The following is a 21737-nucleotide window of genomic DNA, read 5'->3' as shown; positions in this document are numbered from 1 at the left end:
CTAGATTACTAGATCGCACTGTTGCCAGGCGAAGGCAGGTGTATGTAATTGGAGACTCTTTACTGAGGAGATTGGACAGGCCTGTGACCAGGGCGGACCCGGAGAACAGAAGGGTGTGCTGTCTACCGGGGGCAAAGATACGCGATGTGGACCTGCGGTTGAAAAGGATCCTAAAAGGAGCAGGTAAGAACCCCTTGATAATCCTTCATGTAGGAACGAATGACACGGCTAGGTTCTCGTTAGAGAGAATCAAGGGAGATTATGCCAGGCTGGGGAAGACGCTCAAGGAGATAGAGGCTCAGATTATCTTTAGTGGGATTCTGCCCGTTCCGAGGGAAGGGCAGCAAAGGGCTGATAGGATTGTGAGAATAAATAGTTGGCTAAGGGAGTGGTGCTATAAGGAGGGCTTTGGGATGTATGGCCACTGGGAGGCTTTCGGGGACAGACACCTGTTCTCGCGGGATGGGCTCCACCTGAGTAGGGAAGGAAATAGACTTCTGGGAGGGAGGCTGGCTCATCTTATCAAAAGAGCTTTAAACTAGGAAGTTTGGGGAGAAGGTTGGGAGATGCACAGTTAATCTCCACGCCAGATTCCAGTATGGAAAAGGTGAGTAAAATGAGAGGAGACATAGCCGGGGAGATGAGATTGGACATAGGAAGGACAGGGGGGATGGACGCAAGGAGGCCCGCAACTTATAGTGCTACTAATGGGAGACAGGCTAAACGACATACATTAGGGTGTTTATACACCAATGCCAGAAGCCTAGGTAATAAAATGGAGGAATTGGAGCTCTTGGTCCAAGAGCTGAAACCAGATATCGTAGGAATAACAGAAACGTGGTGGAATGGCAGTCACGACTGGAACGCAGGTATGGAGGGGTATGCGCTGTTTAGGAAAGACCGGAATAAAGGTAAAGGTGGGGGGGTGGCATTGTATGTCAATAGTGAAATAAGCTGTAAAGAAATAATAGTTGATGGATTAGATAACACAGAGTCCGTCTGGGCAATACTCACACTGGGTAATAGGACTACTAGAGCCTCTCCGGGGATAGTGCTTGGAGTGTGCTATAGACCGCCGGGATCGACCCAGGATATGGATAAGGAACTATTTAATGTGTTTAGAGAAGTAATTACTAATAGAAACTGTGTAATTATGGGGGACTTTAACTTCCCGGATATAGATTGGGGCACAAACGCTAGTAGTAATAATAGGGCTCAGATGTTCCTAGATGTGCTTGCTGATCAATTCCTTCATCAAGTGGTAGCTGAACCGACGAGGGGGGAGGCCATTTTAGATTTGATTCTGGTAAGTAGTGAGGACCTCGTTGAGGAAGTGGTAGTGGGGGACAATTTGGGCTCCAGTGATCATGAACTAATTCGGTTTAAAATACATGGGAGGAGTAACAGAATTAAGTCAAAGACTAGGGTTTATAATTTTAAAAAGGCCAATTTTAACAAATTAAGGGGACTGGTAAGGGAAGTGGATTGGGCAAACGTATTAATGGATCTAAAGGCAGAAGAAGCCTGGGATTACTTCAAGTTAAAGATGCATGAGCTGTCGGAGGCCTGCATTCCAAAAAAAGGGAAAAAGATTACAAAGCAGGAGATTTAGACCAAGCTGGATGAGCGACCGACTCAAAGGGGCGATTAGGAAGAAACAGAAAGCGTACAAAGAGTGGAAGAGGGGAGGGATTAGTAAAGAAACTTACCTTAGCGAAGTCAGAGAATGTAGAGATAGAGTGAGAAAGGCCAAAGGCCGTGTAGAGTTGGACCTAGCGAGGGGAATTAAAAGCAATAGTAAGAGGTTTTACAGCCACATAAATAGGAAGAAAGCAAAGAAAGAAGAAGTGGGACCGCTGAAGACTATTGCCGGAGAGGAGATTAAAGACAATCTAGGCATGGCGCAATATCTCAATGAATATTTTGCATCGGTGTTTAATGAGGCCAATGAAGGTATTAGGGATGCTAGCATCACTACAGAGGGGCATTCAGGATGGGGGATTACCGTATCCGAGGTAGAAACAAAACTTGAATGCCTTAATGGGGCTAAGTCGGGAGGACCGGACGATTTTCATCCGAGAATATTGAAGGAATTGGCGCGGGAAATAGCAGGCCCGTTAGCGATAATATTTAATGTATCTGTAAACTCGGGGGTGGTCCCGTTAGACTGGAGAATAGCTAATGTGGTTCCTATTTTCAAGAAAGGGAAAAAAAGTGATCCGGGTAACTACAGGCCTGTTAGTTTAACATCTGTAGTGTGCAAGGTGTTAGAGAAAATTCTAAAAGAGAAACTAGTTGAGGACCTGGAGGTTAGTGGCAATTGCGATAAATTACAACATGGTTTTACGAAGGGCAGATCGTGCCAAACGAATCTGATCTCCTTCTTTGAGAAAGTAACGGATTTATTAGATAAGGGAAATGCGGTGGACCTAATATACCTGGATTTCAGTAAAGCGTTTGATACTGTACCCCATGAGGAATTATTGGTTAAACTGAAAAACATGGGGATCGATATGAAGATCCAGAGGTGGATAAGGAATTGGTTAATGGGGAGAATGCAGCGGGTCGTATTAAAGGGTGAACTGTCGGGTTGGAGGGAGGTTACTAGTGGAGTGCCTCAAGGTTCGGTTTTGGGACCCATTTTATTTAATTTATTTATAACTGACCTCGGGACCGATTGCAGGAGTGGGCTGATAAAGTTTGCGGATGATACGAAGGTGGGAGGCATTGTAAATTCGGAGGAGGATAGGGATATCCTGCAGGGAGACTTGAATGAGCTTGTGAATTGGAGTATCAGGAATAGGATGAAATTTAATAGTAAAAAGTGTAAGGTGATGCATTTGGGGATGACTAATAAAAATTTTAGTTACAAGATGGGGACGCATTGGTTAGAAGTAACGGAAGAGGAGAAGGACCTAGGGGTCCTGGTAGACCGCAGGATGACTATGAGTCGACAATGCGACGTGGCGGTGAAAAAAGCCAATGCTGTCTTGGGATGCATTAGGCGAGGTATATCTAGTAGGGATAAGGAGGTCCTGCTTCCGTTGTACAAGGCGCTGGTGAGACCTCATTTGGAGTACTGTGTGCAGTTCTGGTCTCCCATGTTTAAAAAAGATGAACTTAAACTGGAACGGGTGCAGAGAAGGGCCACTAGGATGATCAGAGGAATGGAAAACCTGTCGTATGAAAAGAGACTAGAGGAGCTTGGGTTGTTTAGTCTGACAAAGCGAAGGCTGAGGGGGGATATGATTGCTATCTTTAACTATATTAGAGGGATTAATACGAGGGAGGGAGAAGAATTATTCCAGCTTAGTACTAATGTGGATACGAGAACGAATGGATATAAACTGGCCGTGGGGAGGTTCAGGCTTGAAATTAGACGCAGGTTTCTGACCGTCAGAGGGGTGAAATATTGGAACGGCCTTCCGAGGGAAACGGTGGGGGCGACGGACCTGTCTGGTTTTAAGATTAAGTTAGATAAATTTATGGAGGGAATGGTTTAATGGTAAAACATAGTAGTCAAGGAAAACCAAGAAATGGTAGGTAAATTGTATAATGGCTGACAGGGGTCAGGCTGGAGACTCTTGCCTATATGCTCGGGGTCTTACTGATCGCCATATTTGGGGTCGGGAAGGAATTTTCCTCCAGGGCAGATTGGCTGAGCCTCTGGAGGTTTTTCGCCTTCCTCCGCAGCATGGGGCAGGGATCTCTAGCAGGAGGGTTTCTGCCAATTGAAGTCACCTAAAACAGGATTGGGGACTTCAACAGCAGAGTCCAGGGAAGGGGTAGGGACGGTTTTATGGCCTGCAGCATGCAGGGGGTCAGACCAGATGATCATAATGGTCCCTTCTGACCTTAAAGTCTATGAGTCTATGAGTCTCTAATGAGAAGATGTATAACTCAGCTCTTTGCCTCAATTAAGTGAGAGCATGGAGGACTTAATCCAAAAGTAAAGACGACAGATGATGTCTGCCGTAACTGCCCTAAGAGAAGTGTCAGAGCACAATAGGGTGCAGAGAATGCTTGCTTGACTCTACATCCCCCCAAGACAACCCATACATATGCTCCACAGGCAAATGATCTAAGCAGTGGAAGCATCTGATACCAAAGCTGAAAGAGCTATCCTGGCCTGGTAGCTGTCCATACAGATCTGCAATTCCAGAAGAACAAACCTTCCTTTCTTAAAAAACTTGTTCTTCTTTGTAACTTTACCAGACAGAAAGGAACAACCTGGTTAGAAGCCCTTCATCATCTTTCTAGCTGTTAAGGCAATCAAGATGTAAAAATGGTTGAAGAAATTCTGGAGTTCTTGCCAAGATAGGCAATTGGGAGATAGGCAATCAGCTCTCCTTGGTGCTGCAGGAGCTAATCCTACCATCAGCCCTATGTCAAGGACATGTCCAGTTCTTTAATCAGAAGAATATTTTCCATTAAGTATTCCTGGGGGAATTCTGCACCACTGTGCAAGTGCAGAATGCACGTCCCCTTCAGATTTTTTTCCCTACAGAAAATACATTCTGCCAGAGAGGCGCTGCACTTACACCTTTCTCCCACCAGGTGGTCCCAGAACAGAGAGCAGTCAGCTGACTGGCAGTAGCAGTCAGCAGCCAGCTATGGTCCTCACAGTGCCCTGTCTGCAGAGCCAGGTTAGGAGGCATGGGATATGCGGGAGAGGGAACAGACAAACCGGAGCACAAGGAGGCATGGAGCTACTCGAGGGTCACAGACTAGGATTGAGAAGGGCTAGTAGGGGAAAACTAGCAGGGGCAGGGGTGTAATGGGGGTGCAGGGCCACGTGGGAATAGGGAGCAAGGGGTGCAGGGCTACATGGGGACAGGGGTGGAGGTGGCTGAATGGGGGTGCAGGGTCACATGGGGACAGAGGCAGGGGGCGCAGGACCACATGGGGACAGTCAGGGTACAGGGACACATGGGATTGGGGAAGAGGGGTACACAGACACATGGGGACAGAGGCAGATGTGCCTGAATGACAGACTAGGGGTCAGCCAGGATCTGCATGGGGGAGACTCCCCAACAATCCCTTCTGCCTTCCAAAAAGCCTTGTTCTATACTTCTCCCACCCACCCCCAACAACCCTCCAGATTAATTCCCAGCAATTACTTCCCTCTCCCTCAGCTCCTCCGTTACTCCTGACTCCCCCAATCTGGGAGTTTATGTGACCACCACACCTAGGCCATTCACGTGGAGCTTCCAGCTTCTCAGTCCTGTTGGCACTGCCTAGGAAACTCATTCCATGAGTCTTTTGGTGAAGGGTTGGTGAATAATGATGTTGAGATATTGGGAAGGTGGAAACTGTTGATAGCAGTAGATTGTCCACGTAAAATAGTTTAATGTGCAACCTGTGGTGCATAGTAGCAGGATGCATACTCTGGAATGTCACAACCTTTACCCAACAGAGAGCCAAGGCTCGACCGCTGGAGGGTGCTGTGTCTGCCCTGCATAGCCTGCTAACTCTGCTATGTGGCTCCTGCCACTGTCCAAAGAGAGTTCTCCACCAGGCGTTTGAGGCTTGATAGTCATTGATCCATATTATGATTCTTCCAGCCATTTAAGCTCTGACCATTCACCCAGACCATTAATTTCTATATTAAACAATACACTGTTACTGTTTGTCATGATGTACCATGAGCTGCACTAAATTACACCAGCTGAGAATTTGGTCTGTTATGCACAAGAATAAATGACTAAACAAGGTGGAAGTCAGTGGAGAATCAACTCCTTACCCTCATCTTATTCTTTCTCAAATAAGTAGCTCCTTTATTTTCCACTACTGAGGCTGGGAAGCATGCAATGATCTCAGTAGTAATTGCACGTGCAGAACAAATGAATAATGTTCGATAGAGAGCAACAATGTGGATTAGAAAGAAGAATTTTGCTCTAATAAACTGAAATTTTCTTAAAATTAAGCTTTCTTACATCCTGGTAAAAAGCAAACTTTGCCTTGCACAGTCCTGGATCTCAACCAATCACTTCTAATTTCAAATCCACATGTCTCAAAGCTTCAGTGCTTTTCATTATATTTAATAAAATGTTTGCATCACATATTTCAGCTTGGTAGGACTGTGTGTCCAGCTTAAGACACAACCAAGTACTCAACTCTGGCCCAGAAAAGAGCCTCCTTGTATCACTGCTGCCAGCACCAGTTCCTGAAAGAATTGATACTCACTGAAACTACATTCACGAAATCATCATCTGACAACGTTTCTAGCATCTCAATGACGGAGGTTCGGATCAACTTCAGTGTCAGTCCACTAACGCTCCCACTCCTGCATAACAGAGATAATTTTAAAAAATGGACTGAATGAGTTCAATTGAAAACATACAGTGGAACTAGATTTTATAAACTGGCTCCCATATTTCCATACTCAAGATTGCTCCAGAAGTGCTTACTCAGTCCCAAGTCTCACCTTTAAGAGTTGCTCTGCAATGGCAGTACTTGCTATAAAAAAACGAAAGTTCCAGGTTTGGTCTCCAAGCCATAACGTTGTGGCTCAGAGGAATAGTTCTGTCACCTGACCCATACTGACACATTCTTTCCTCATTTTCAATTCATGATTGCCATGAGAATTTCTCACATGCAAATTATGTGTTCCCTAAATATTCTAGGGCTTTACATTTTCAGGGATCTAAATTGCAGAATGTTTGTTTCAGGGCAAAGCTCAAACTGGGGTGGTGGGGGGAGAGAGGGGTGGAATTGCAAATGCTAATAAAACACACCTCTGCAATACAGAAGTATTTGACTGCATTTAAAAGCATCAAATGCAATCTCTCCCAGTGAGGCAAAGAACCAATGAATAGATTTTTTTTCAGTATAAAGCAATCTGTGAGACACTTCAAGCCTGATGGTTCCCCCAGACTCTTGACATTGGCTTAACAAAGGAAATCTTGGCAGGGGTACAGAGAAATGTTTTTTATGAATTTCTTCCCTTAGTCCTCAAACAGCATGGAATAAATCTCTGAATATAAATACCAAACCAGGGGCAAATTTATTTATACAATGGGAAATGGCAACTGTAAATTTGTCATAGCATTTTATAACATTATCTTCATTAATATTATTGTAATGTAGAACAACCCCATTTGAATAATGGAGCTAATCAATACAGCTATAAATGCCATTTTACTCTCAACATTCAGTCCCCTGGTATTTAATTTTGGCTTTACATTCAAAACACTTTTTTTTTTTTAAATCAGGGTATTCACACATTAAAGTATTTATTTTGACTGTTTGGGGATTAATGTTTTGACAGCTCTGAAGGGGTTGGACTTTAGGCTTTTGAACAGCTTAAGATAAACTGTGGAAAGCTAGAATACTATACATTAAGCATACATGAGTTCTCATCCTTTTGGTCACCAAACCATGCTAATTAATTCTCAGACAAATCCAGCTCCTTGCTTCTAGTAATTTCTTTTGTGTTTCACAACAAGCTCTGGCATTCACCTGAGACATTTTCAATTGGTTACTTCAGTAATTGAGATGTTGACAATATAACAACATCAGATGGACATAAAGGCATCCTAATATCAAGGCCGTTTTTTCCAACAATTCAAATAAATGTCTTTTATTTTCAATCTCATCTCTCCTTCAACTTGCAATAGTTTGTTCAAAAGGTGTCAAATAGCTTTTCATCTCTCCAGTATTAATATCCAGTCTTTAAACACTTACGCATCAACTAAAATAAGCATGTCTTTTGGAGATGCAGCTCCTTGGATGTACCTGAAATAAACAAATGAAAAGGTATGAAAGATAAAAACTTGAAAACACCACTCCAGCATTTGATCAAAAGACCCTGGGATCTCTAAAACCAAGTCTAGCTGAACCAAAGGAACTTCTCAATTGTATCTCAGTAGGAAATTCATGCACTGTCACTTTTTCGCATTGCTTCTCCTTCTAGGTAAACAAAGGTTCAAGTAACAATAGCGAGACCTGGAGGTAGGATGTAGGAATTCACTATTCTTGTATGTCGACAACAGAGAGGGGTGAATAGGATTTGACAGCTAAATATATCTTGATGACAAGTTAGCAGGCGAATTATTCCAGCAGCCCAACTCAGGCAAAGATTTTTTTTTAAAATGAGAGTACAGTAAAATGTGGCAAGAGTGACTACTCATGGGAATTAGTAAATGTGGTTGCTTGTAAGATGTCGTTTCTCTTCAAAGGAATGGCACTGCCACCTTTACTTCTGAACTGCTGCTGGGAGGCCAGACAGCAGTTTCTTCATAGTTAAATTATAGGGGGGAAAAGGTTCTGTGGCCTCTGCAAGTAGTTGCTTGTGACAGGTGGTCTCTCTTCAGAGGTGGTCACTCAGGAAGGTTTGACTGTATACTTAACCAATAAAAATGAGCAAAATATAAATGAGAAAATACAGTGAGCAAAAAATGGAATAGTATTCTGATAGAAAAAATGCTCAAAATCGGTACTGAAAAAGAGCATTTTAAGAGAATGTCCACTGCTCTGGTGACTGTATAGTACTAGCCTAACCCTCTAGGGCTGTGTTTGTAAATCATTCTGGAAAACAGAATGATTCATTTTGATCATCCTAATTTGGTTTGGTTTGGTTTGTTGCCTTCAATCCAAGTGTTTAATGGTCTTATCATTATGCCACCTGGGTATTTGTCTTTATCATGAAAATTCCTTCTGTATAGCAATATGGTATTGCATACATGTCACCTACCCAGAAAGCTGAACTGGGCTTACAAAGAAAGTGAAAATATTTTAAAATTTGAACTTTTAGTCCTCAAAACTTATCAGAAGAGCGTTTAGTGTAGTGTTTAGTACATATTTACTATTGATTTTGTTCTTTATCAGAATATGTACTACGTTGACAATTTCATGTGCTTCATTCCTCCGAAGAAATCTTACCATGGTCTTCTGCGAACATCATATAGATCTATCTTGTTTGGAGTTCGGCTTTTATCTACCCATGGGGAGGCTAAAAATGAAAGAAGATATATTGTACTCATTTCAGTATATTGCACATTATTTGAATAAAGTAACATAATGCTAAAGACTTTTCGAGAACATTAAAAAACCCTTTAATATGTGGTATATCAATATTTCACACTATTAGTACTATATAAATAATTACATGTGGTAGGAAGTTAGAATGTTCTTTATCTTCTTACACTTTACTAAAAATATTGTTTTTATTAAAACAGTTCAAAGGGAAGTACTGCCATTGACTTCAATGGTGCCAGGATTTCACCCAAAGTATTTTTGGGATTGGAGATAACCTTTTAGGACAAGCAGATACTTTATAAAACAAACTTTTTAAAATATTCTGGTCTCTGGAAATGCAAGCCTGATTCAAAGCTCATTGAAGTTTACAGGAGTCTTTCCACTGATTTAAATGGGCTTTGGCTGAAATCTCTGATTAGGAAACAGATATGTAATGAAAGTATCCTGAAAATTATGTGCAACTAAAGTATCAAGGTCTGCAAAACTGCAGAAGAGGGAAATCTGAAGAAATCAGGAAGATTCTTAATCTTTGTAATACATCAGCACCATTGCCCTCTACACAAACAGATCGAGGCAAGCTATTTCCAGAGGATAGAGATATTAACAATTTCTCTCTCTGCACTTTTGGAATCTGGAGAGCCTTCAAGCTGTTAAGCAAAGCAATAAAGATACTTGGGACAAATTCGGATGTCGGGTACAACAGTATAAATCCAGAATAACTAGTTACCAACAACCCATGATCAAATGTACCATCAACATTATCACTATTTATTACTGAGTACCAATAATAGGACCAATCTCTGAGTAAAGTCGGGGATGATGATCTTCATGTGATGGACAAAGGAGTTCTGTCCCTCCTGATGATATTAGATTGTATGCTTGTGACAATCTCCCTTTCCAAAATTTCAAATAGTTTCTCTGTCCCCTTTCACATCTCTCAAGTCACATTGACTTCCACTAAGTCTTTCTAAAATGACCACTATCATTTTTAACATAGGCCATATATTATTTTTGTCTGAACTAAAGAGTAAGCTCCTTGAGGCAGGGAACACATATTGTTATTTTCACAGCACCAATTGCATTATTGGTGTTCAATAAATAATTATAGAGAACTTTAAAAGTATAAACACACATACAAGATAAGGTGAACTTGATCCAAGAATTCAGTTCCAAACTTCTCTGAACTTTAGGTAAATTCATATCCAATCTGAGCTTTGTAAGTTGGGCTTATCTCTACACAAAAGCTAAATATAAAGCAGTTATATACCAATGTACATAGAGAACCCGGATATGAGTTACTGTGCATTCAATTAATAAAGGAGTATAATGATTCTATATTGTTAATGACCATTGTCTGCATTGGCATCTGACTATCCAAATACAAACACTTGCACAAGGTGCAACCCACAAAACATAAAAACAAAAATATATACCACTTTGATTCATAGAGAAAACACACAGCACAGTCTTCTACACCACAACAGCTTCATACATGAAATTTCCAGGTTTGAGTGAGTATTATTTTTAAGAATGACTGGACTTCAAATTTCTGAGCAAGTTTGGCAGCATTTACTGAGATATTCAAAGACTTAACACACAGGACAACAGCAATTCATTAATTTTGATGCCCTGATGGAACAATAATTTGTGTTTGCTTAGTGTTGATTATATCTAGTTTCATATTTCACATTTTGTGACCCACACAGACTAATTCATTTATTAAAATCTGATCTGAAGATTCTTACTTGAAATACTCCCTCTTGGAGTTGAGAAATTTGTATTTAATTTATTCATTTAGGTTTATTTAAATTGTATAGCCTAGGCACACATACAAAATCTAATTCAAAATACAAACAAAATCAAACTGTACTGATGCCCACAGTTACAGACCTTGCCCACGGAATACAAAATCATCCCTTACCAAGCCCTCCCACCCAATCAATGTCTCCTTGAGAAAGTCTGGGAGAGCAGACAGTTGAGGGAGGTCCATTAATATCAACCCAAAGCCTCTTTAAAAGTATCTTGGTTACGTCATTAAATTATAATAATCCTGAGCAATTTGTTGTGATAACTGAATTGGAAAAATGCTTGGATTTGCCAAGTGGTCAGTTTTATTTCAGATAAAAAAAATAGGTCCGATGCCTTAATTGTTATCTGCAATCTTATGTTATGATTATTGGTAATTCAGATAGAAGATGAAAGATTGTCCTACACAAGAGTTTTTCTAACCCTAGTCTTTTGTGCTACGAATGTAGAGATTTGGGCTTTTATTTAAGATGGAATCAATCTTTTGAAGGGGTATAGATTAATAGACTATATCCTCAGCTCATCAACTCATAGACTTTAAGGCCAGAAGGTACCATAACGAGCATCTAGTCTGATTTCCTGTATATTGCAGGCCACTGAACCTCACCTACCCCCTCCTGTAACAGACTCATAAGCTTTGGCTGAGTTACTGAAGTCCTCAAATCATGATTTAAAGACTTCAAGTTACAAAGAATCCATCATTTACTCTAGTTTAAACCTGTAAGTGAACCATGCCCCATGTTGCAGAGGACGGAGAAAACCCTCCAGGGTCTCTGCCAACCTGACCTATGGAAACTTCCTTCCTGAACCCAAACATGGTGATCAGCTGAACCCTGAGCATGTTGGCAAGACCCAGCAGCCAGATACCTGGGAAAGATTTCTCTGTAATAACTCATAGCCCTCCCCATCTCATGTCCCATAGCTGCCATTGAGGATTTTTGCTACAAGCAGTCACAGATGGGCACCATGCCATTGTAGGCAGTCTCATTATACCGTCCCTGCCATAAACGTATCAAGCTCAGTTTTTAAGCTAGTTAGGTTTTTTTGCCCCCACTGCTCCCCTTGGGAGGCTCTTACAGAATTTCACTCCTCTGATGGTTAGAAATCTTTGTCTAATTTCAAGCCTAAACTTGTTGATGGCCAGTTTATATCCATTTGTTCTTGTGTCAACACTGATGCTAAACTTAAATAACTCCTCTCTCTCCCTGGTATTTATCCCTCTGGTGTATTTATAAAGAGCAATCATATCTTCCCCTCAGCCTTTGTTTGGTTAGGTAAAACAAGCCAAGATCCTTGAGTCTCCTCTCATAAGGTACGTTTTCCTTCCCTCTGATCATCCCAGTAGCCCTTCTCTGCACCTGTTCCAGTTTGAATTCATCTTTCTTAAATATGGAAGACAAGAATTGAACACGGTATTCTGAAAGAGGTCTTGCCTTGTATAATGGCAATAACTTTTCCCTATCTCTACTGGAAATACCTTGCTTGATGCATCCTAGGATTGTTTTAGCCTTTTTCATGGCAGCATGACATTGGTGACTCATAGTCATCCTGTGATCAACCAGTACACTCAGGTCTTTATTCTTCTGTGTCGCTTCCAACTGATGTGGCCCCAGTTTACAGCAAAAAAATGTGTTGTTAGTCCCTAAGTGCATGACCTTGCACTCTGCCTATTAAATTTCTATTACTCCAGTTTTCAAGGTCCTCCAGATCTTCTCCAGTTTAACGAACAATTTCCCATGTGGAACTGTATCAAATGCCTTACCGAAATCGAAGTGTATTAGATCTACTGCATTTTCTTTGTCTAAAAAATTAGCTATCTTCTCAAAGAGATCAGGGTGGTCTAGCATGATCTACCTTTTGTAAAACCCTGTTGCATTTTATTTCAGGTGCTGTTTATCTCTATGTCTTTAACTACTTTCTCTTTCAAAATTTGTTCCAAGACTTTGAATACAGTTGAAGTCAACCCAATGGTCCTGTAATTTCTCAGATCACGTTTCTTAAAAAATAGGTATTATATCAGCAATTCTCCAGTCATAGGGTATGACCCCTGATTTTACAGATTCAGCTGGTGCAACCTGGCATAACTCCACTGAAGCCCATAACACTATGCTGATTTAAACTACCCAGGGATCTCGCCCAGATATAGCGAAATGTTTCATTTCATGAAAATATAATATAATTTAAGTGACAAATACTTCTTTTTTAAACCAAATATTCTGGATGCTCCAGAGGACGAGACAGTGCATGTAGATTTATTGACAAGAGGACTTTCACGCAATGCTGCAATGCCTAAAATTAGGCACCCTGCGGCCTAATGGAATCCACAGCCCTGAGTTAGGCTCCCAGGCTCCCTATACAAAGCATGGGGAAAGTTAGAAGCCTAAGAATGGGATCCAGAAAGGCCAGCATGCTGAGCAGAGACATGCCTTAACTAGCCAGTAGGAAATGCCGAAGAGAGGGCTGTGGCCTAAGTGTCACCTAAGCCCAGGGGGAGGGAGGCACATATCTCCACTTGGGATTCACGGCCTTCAGGCCTGTTCTGGAGTTATGCACCTACATTTTTTCTTGCAAAAAACTGTTGTGGTGGTGCTACTTCCATCCTTATAACTTTTACCCCAGGAGTTAGAGCATTCACTAAGGATGAGGAAGGCCCAGGTTTAATTCAGGGACTTGAATTGGGTCTCCAACATCAGAGGTTTTCAATTTATTTGTTTCTGAGGCGCCCCTCACAAAGCTATAAAAATTCCACAGCCCAGCTGTGCTACAACAACTGTTTTTCACCATATAAAAACCAGGGCTGACGTTAAGGGGTAGCAAGAATGGCACCTCGAAGCTAACTTGCTCCATCTTTGGCTTCAGTCCCATGGGCTGGGGTTCAGGGCCCTGGACTGCTGTCCCGCGTGGTGACGCTTCGGCTTTCTGCCCTAAAATGCTGACTTTACCCACATTTATGTTTTTTCCCCTCAATGTTACTATCAAATACCCCTCAAAGTCACTAAAGACTTTTCATTCTGCAATTATTTTTTATGCGCCAGAATTAAAGTAAACATGAAACTTCAAATTCTACAACTTCCTGTCAATGTGCATAGATTCAACCCCCCCACCCCACCCTTTTATTTGGCACAATTAATGATATGCCGTCAACTGGTTTAGATAACCGCCCCCAATAAGCCACACACAGTGGTTACGATTCAAGCAAAATTCAATGAGCTCTACACTGTAACTGTGAAGATAGTGAGAGAGAATTTTGCCGGAGACCTGGTTTGGGATTAAATTGTACAAACACTAATTAAACACTTATCTATAAAATAGAGGTAGTATCATTATCCCCATGTAAAGCCGTTTGAGACTTACGGATGAAAAGCTCTATAAGAGCAAGATAATAAATTAATAAATATAGTAACAAAAATAGCAGACAACAATAACAATACTTCAGAGGTGTAGTGCTTATTGCCAGGCATACATTTATTGATTTTTATGAGGCTTCTTCTAGCAGTAAGCACTACACCTACCCCAGTAGTAAATGTTTGCAGGATTAGGCCCTGAGTTAAGGACTGCAGCATTTAATCAAAATAGTCTCTCATTCAGTCCAAAAATGTACTGAAATCCTGCTTTAACCTCACGAAATCAACATGACTGAATTATTAATTAATCTCAAATTATCTCCCTTGAATTAGGCTTTTTAATTGTTGGTGGGTTTCAGTGGTGTCAAATCTGTTTGCTGTTTTGGTTACAACCTAAGATTTAAGGGGTCTTATTAAAATTGTTATTTGTAAATTGAGGAATTAAAGGGCTATTTGGTAGTTAAATGATTATGTAACTGAAATTTGTTGACGGCATGTCATCTGCGTTGATCTGAATTTGATTGAGCCCGATCTATAGTTTATCAATATTTAAAGCTTGTAAATGCTGTCTATGTCAAGATAGATTCAGATTATATAGAAACTTCATTAGAAGGGATGTTCTTTTCTAAGGGCTGCACGCTGCCCTGGATCTGTATGCTGAACACCCATTGATGTTAATAAGAAGAACTGCATTTTGGTTAGCCATGTCAACACTGCAATGAAAGACCTGCAGAATGGTCAAGACCTGCCCGGGTCAGCTGACTCAGGCTTGTGGGGTTCAGACTGCAGGATTAAAAATTGTAGTGTACACGTTTGGGTTCCAGCCTGAGGCCGAATGTCTGCACTGTAGTTTTTAGCCCCACAGCCTGAGTGTGCAAGCCCAAGTCAATTGACCAGGGCTCAGAGATTCAGTGATGTGGGTTTTTTTCTGCAGTGTAGATGTACCCTATATAGCTCCAAGTCTGTTGAATATAAAAGTAAGTGATGTGACAAGATGTTAGATAATTCTTCTAAAAGCATTATTAACATTCAAGATTTCATTTAGTTTCATTTCTAACAATCAATTGATTTAAATACCCATTTTAATCAGATACACTAGAATCTGACTTGTAGAGTGCATTAAAGACCCATACCTTTATGTTTCACTGTAATATACTATTACCCTTGAACTATGTCAGCACTGCAGGGTTTTTTTGTTGCATACAATATATTTTAGTCATGCTCTCAATTAAGGTTCTTCTTCTTTGGCATATTGTTAGACTTTATATCATATTGATTTGATATCCCTTCTTTATCTAATCTTTGCATTATGGAGTTAGGGTGACCAGATGTCACGATTTTATAGGGACAGTCCTGATTTTTGGGTCTTTTTCTTATATAGGCTCCTATTACCCCCCACCCCCTGTCCTGATTTTTCACACTTGCTGTCTGGTCACCCTATATGGAGATGAAGGTTTGGATACATTTCAAGCAAGATTTATTCATGTTGTTTTGTTGTTTGCTAAGCATGTGGGAAACTTCTACTTCTCTGACTACTGAAATGGAGATTACAGGCTTTAAAATGAAAGTAACCTTACGGGGGGAAGTTTAGGTACTAGAGAGTCTTAGGGTGAATGTGGATGTATATGCAACCCAGTTGTTGAATTTCTATGAAATGGATCTGATTTTTATAATAAAATAGGTTTTGCTATACTGTATGGTGATTTGTGTGTTATATGGTTTTCAGACTCTGTAGTTTTTGCTCTCTGTTTCCTCTCCGTGTTGCATTCAGAGTTATTTTATGACTATACTGTATTTTAATGTATTTATTAAAGCCTTGATGGCACCAAGTCTATTTTGCCACAGGCTTCTTAATCATTGTTGCCCAAATTATCTTTAATTTAAACAATCTTTTCCCCAAAATGGAAAATGTTAGAAGGGTTAATAATTAGTAAGAATTTTGGCATCAATAGATGATTTATTGAACATGGATCAGACAGCTATTTCTTTAACGGAAATTGCATTTTACATTTTCTTAAAGAAATGTTCATAATGGGGCTGACAACGTGGAGGAAAATATGCCTGGAGTGCCAGGCTAGATACAACTGGCCTACCAAGACAGGAAGTTTGAGGTACAATTAATAGCTGCCTATACATTGCCACTATTCCCATTTTAACAGGAATTCTTATATCAAGTGAAGACACACAAACGAATTCAAGTTTGGAATGTGAGACTGTCTACACTGACAGTGAACTGTATTCAACAGCTATCTCCTAAGCTACTTACATTAAAATGAGTACCGACCTGGAGTCAGCTGGTGCAACCGTGGCTCAGCAGTGTTATCCAGCTAGATTTCAGTAATACATGCAAAGTCGGGGCCTTATCCATAATTAAAATCATAGATGCCTGTCATTTAATTAGCCGCTGCTCTTGCATTAATCATCACGAACCACAGAGTTGGTGCTCTGTACGCTGATGTAGATTCTGCACAAGACCCCCACATAACACTAGTGTGACTGTTGTGACCTTAATACCTAGTTATATCTTGAAAAATAAGCTCTTCCTACCCAGTTTTTCCATGCCCATCGCAGCAGAGATCAGACAGCTCACACCCTAACAACTGATTGCCCCTTCACCCCAGGTCATGAAAGTGGTGTTCAATCCTTTTGACTAGTGAAAAGGCAAGGGAGATCATCTGTTGCCGCTGAGTGAATGACCTCTTGTCTGAGTAGGTTGTAACAACCAACTGCAGAGGCAGAAAACTCACAATGAAAGTTACAAGATGAGGTGAAATGGTCACCCAGCAGTGAGGAGTCCATCCCAGGGTAGACTGGAGGACTGAGTGGGAAAGGAGGTCAATTTAAAGGGCAGTCCTCTTGCTGACACAGATGGCACTGCTGCCAATTAGCAGGGTTATGGAGAAGAGACATGGGATTGCCCTGACCAAGCAGATGGCGCCGCCAGTGGAGAAGAGTTGAATCTGTGGAAGAGACTCCATCCAGTTCTCTGGGGGAAATATTTAAGATAACTATACAGTATTCACAACAAAATACCCTCTCACTCACACACGGTTGAAAAGCCTTATCTGTGAGTATCAGAGAGAACACTTCTCCACGGTTCTTTATTTTTAGCAAATGACATTGTCTAAACAAGTGGACGCAGGAAAGAGATCACAGACTGCAGCAACACAAGCAATGTTTATGCTACAGTGGGCAATCCCATTGCTAAACTAGTTTACACGGGCAAAGGCTTTTTAATTTTTTTTTCCAGGTGAAAGTCACCTTGGCAAAGACTGTCCCATGCAAAGCCTTCCCTACTACTTAAGCCCCACATTTGCTTTGAGTAGATGAAAGAGAGGGTAAGCAGTGTGAGGACACATTCCTTAGCATCTCATGCCTGTCTGGGTGTGGATTGGCTCTACTTCAGCCCCAAACAGCCTGGCGATTTGGTTTGCATTAGGGAAGGCTTCCATTAGGACAGGGGTGACTAAATCCATGATTCCACAGGTCCAGTCTTCCTAACACCCTAAGGAGGAAGGGGGGGGGGTCTGTGGTTGTGGGTGCAGCCCTGTAACTTGCCTTTGGTTGGGGAAGTATTTAGCCCATCACCTCCCGCCAAATCACTGGCATGGAACCCAATATTTCTGTCTTTATATGGGCAAAGTGAATTTCATCTTTCACATGCATCTGTAGCTGAGGTATTTATATCTGTGAACTAAATACAACGCTGAATGGGGTAAGAATACCCATAGGTTTGGAGGTTGTAAAGTACTTCAACAAGAAGCCTCACATTTTTGAATGTCATTAGTGAAGATGACATCTTTGTTGGCATTTGTTTTTTCTCATAAATATTAACTGCAGAAGTTTCTATTTAAATGATAAATGCACTGTGGCTGTGTTACCTTCCATATAATATATGGGGATTAGCCATGATGTGAACATTTTGTTACTAGAACTAAAATGCTTTCATGTGATTGACTTGGCTTGCTTGCATAACTGCTGGCATTCAACATGATAGCTTTAGAAATATGAGACCCAATTACGTGAATCGTTAAAATGTCTGTATCATGAACATTGTAAAAGCAACAAACATTGTAGTCCTTGGCCTTTCTTTCCAGACATTAAAAAAATATAAAGTGAATAATGATCAGATGGAGACTCATTCTCTGTTGATGAAGCCATTCTGACTAGAACGTTAATTGCACTGATAATTTACAAGCTGAAACACTTGGAACATTCATGTTCCTCTCTCTAAAGTCTCCTTTATATTTCCAGTTGTAAAAGGGGAAATGTCAGCTACACAAAGATGTATGAAAAAGCCCACAAAGTTCTCCCTTAAACTTTCTCTTTGCAAGGCTTCAGATTCATTTCATATGGATTTTTCAGACTTTCTAGTCTCCTATTATCTGCTACAGTAATGACTTTCTTTGGAGAGTTCAATATCACGGCAAAACTATTACTCGGCATTAATGGTTAACATAAGAGCAGCTGCGCACAGCAAGTCCTTCATTTAGAGAGATACCATTTTATTTGATTAGAAATTGATTTTAAAGCTGTTCCATTATTAATTTGCCTTAGCAGGGAAAGCCTCAGTAGTTGAGAAAGACAGGCTTCCATTGACATCTGGAAAGATTTTCAAAATAACTTTTTTCCTCAATGTTTTAAAAAACTTAAGACTGGCTCTTATCTAGTTATCTTTAAGCAGAGAGTTTCAGAGCACTTTATACACACACACATTAAGGGGAAACTTATCCTTCCAGATACTAATCTTCAGCACTCTGTTTTCCTTACATATATTGTTCTCCCATTAAAATCTATTGACCATCTAGTTACATAAGGAGAACCCAGTATCCCAAAGGCATTACCATAAGGACTTGAGAGCGAATTTTAATCTATTTAATAAGATTTCTCATTACCATTGGGAAATGGGTAAATATTTATATCTGTTTTAAAATGAATAAACTGAGGCAATGAGGCTAAAATCTGTGTGGTCAGTGTGAACCAGTGGTAGAGATCAGAAGGGACCCTGTAGTCCTGATTCCCATTTCCCTGCCCTAAGGCTGCACAGATCCTGCAAAGTCTTTTGCACATAAATACTTTTAAATATGTGAGTAATCCCAGTAACTTGCGTGTGACCTACTGGATAGAGCACTGGACTGAGATTCAAGAGACTTGGTTTCTATTCCTAGCTCTGTGACCTCAGGCAAATCACTTTACTACTCTGTGCCTCAGTTTTCCCATCTGTTAAATGGGGATAATTATACTTCCCTCCCTTGTAAAGCTCTTGAATATCTACTGATGAAAATGCCATATAAGAGCCCAGTATTTTACTGAATGGGTCTACATCAGAAAGTAAATTAAGCACAGATGTCAATCTTGGCAGGATGGAGAGGGCAGGCCGACAGCTAATTTATAACTAGGCAGCTGGTCAGCAAAGACTGACATTTTGGTCTTAAAAAATACCAACTTCAAACTAGGAAACTGTACAGGTAGCCAGTCTCTCTAACCCACCTTCCTATCATTTCAGTAGTAAGACAGACCTAGCTCTCATCATCCTGGAGCCTTTTAAAGTAGTTTGAAAATTATGGAGACTGAATTATGCCATGGAAACATGACAAGTTCTGATGACTGTTCAGGACTGTCTGACATTTTGGGATGAATTAAGTGAGTAGAGCAGAAGCGGTAAGATATTCTTGCCAGAGGAACTGTGGCAAAAGACCACCGTGGCTTAACCATGAGATCTTGCACGATCTAAAAAATAAAAAGGAGTCATATAAAAAATGGAAACTAGGACAGATTACAAAGGATTAATATAGGCAAACAACACAGGAATTCAGGGGCAAGATTAGAAAGGCAAAGGCACAAAATGAGCTCAAACTAGCTACAGGAATAAAAGGAAACAAGAAGACTTTTTATCAATACATTAGAAGCAAGAGGAAGACCAAAGATAGGGTAGGCCCACTGCTTAGTGAAGAGGGAGAAACAGTAACAGGAAACTTGGAAATGGCAGAGATGCTTAATGACTTCTTTGTTTCGGTCTTCACTGAGAAGTCTGAAGGAATGCCTAACATAGTGAATACTAATGGGAAGGGGGTAGGTTTAGCGGATAAAATAAAAAAAGAACAAGTTAAAAATCACTTAGAAAAGTTAGATGCCTGCAAGTAACCCGGGCCTGATGAAATGCATCCTAGAATACTCAAGGAGCTAATAGAGGAGGTATCTGAGCCTCTAGCTATTATCTTTGGAAAGTCATGGGAGACGGGAGAGATTCCAGAAGACTGGAAAAGGGCAAATATAGTGCCCATCTATAAAAAGGGAAATAAAAACAACCCAGGAAACTACAGACCAGTTAGTTTAACTTCTGTGCCAGGGAAGATAATGGAGCAAGTAATTAAGGAAATCATCTGCAAACACTTGGAAGGTGGTAAGGTGATAGGGAACAGCCAGCATGGATTTGTGAAGAACAAATCATGTCAAACCAATCTGATAGCTTTCTTTGATAGGATAACGAGCCTTGTGGATAAGGGTGAAGCGGTGGATGTGGTATACCTAGACTTTAGTAAGGCATTTGATACGGTCTCGCATGACATTCTTATCGATAAACTAGGCAAATACAATTTAGATGGGGCTACTATAAGGTGGGTGCATAACTGGCTGGATAACCGTACTCAGAGAGTTGTTATTAATGGTTCCCAATCCTGCTGGAAAGGCGTAACGAGTGGGGTACCGCAGGGGTCTGTTTTGGGACCGGCGCTGTTCAATATCTTCATCAACGACTTAGATATTGGCATAGAAAGTACGCTTATTAAGTTTGCGGATGATACCAAACTGGGAGGGATTGCAACTACTTTGGAGGACAGGGTCATAATTCAAAATGATCTGGACAAATTGGAGAAATGGTCTGAGTTAAACAGGATGAAGTTTAACAAAGACAAATGCAAAGTGCTCCACTTAGGAAGGAAAAATCAATTTCACACATACAGAATGGGAAAAGACTGTCTAGGAAGGAGTACGGCAGAAAGGGATCTAGGGGTTATAGTGGACCACAAGCTAAATATGAGTCAACAGTGTGATGCTGTTGCAAAAAAAGCAAACATGATTCTGGGATGTATTAACAGGTGTGTTGTGAGCAAGACACGAGAAGTCATTCTTCCGCTCTACTCTGCTCTGGTTAGGCCTCAGCTGGAGTACTGTGTCCAGTTCTGGGCGCCGCATTTTAAAAAAGATGTGGAGAAATTGGAAAGGGTCCAAAGAAGAGCAACAAGAATGATTAAAGGTCTTGAGAACATGACCTATGAAGGAAGGCTGAAAGAATTGGGTTTGTTTAGTTTGGAAAAGAGAAGACTGAGAGGGGACATGATAGCAGTTTTCAGGTATCTAAAAGGGTGTCATAAGGAGGAGGGAGAGAACTTGTTCACCTTAGCCTCTAAGGATAGAACCAGAAACAATGGGTTTAAACTGCAGCAAGGGAGGTCTAAGTTGGACATTAGGAAAAAGTTCCTAACTGTCAGGGTGGCTAAACACTGGAGCAAATTGCCTAGGGAGGTTGTGGAATCTCCATCTCTGGAGATATTTAAGAATAGGTTAGATAAATGTCTATCAGGGATGGTCTAGACAGTATTTGGTCCT

General features: G+C 40.8%; 1 protein-coding gene across 5 annotated transcripts in view; it reads right to left on the bottom strand.

The window, feature by feature from the left end:
- CACNA2D1 (calcium voltage-gated channel auxiliary subunit alpha2delta 1) overlaps positions 1-21737 on the bottom strand; it is a 676857-nt gene that overhangs the window by 154728 nt on the left and 500392 nt on the right. For all 5 annotated transcript variants that reach the window (XM_034765627.1, XM_034765601.1, XM_034765592.1 and 2 more), the window contains 3 exons: positions 8884-8953; positions 7687-7737; positions 6187-6286 (listed from right to left, as the gene is read on the bottom strand). In XM_034765627.1, the coding sequence (XP_034621518.1) occupies positions 6187-6286; positions 7687-7737; positions 8884-8953 (221 nt within the window). The remainder of the gene's footprint in view (positions 1-6186; positions 6287-7686; positions 7738-8883; positions 8954-21737) is intronic.

Source organism: Trachemys scripta, chromosome 1 (assembly GCF_013100865.1).
Source record: "Trachemys scripta elegans isolate TJP31775 chromosome 1, CAS_Tse_1.0, whole genome shotgun sequence".
NCBI classification, from domain to species: Eukaryota; Metazoa; Chordata; order Testudines; family Emydidae; genus Trachemys; species Trachemys scripta.
Note: the sequence above shows the minus strand (reverse complement) of the source record. Positions and strands in the feature narration are given on the sequence as shown.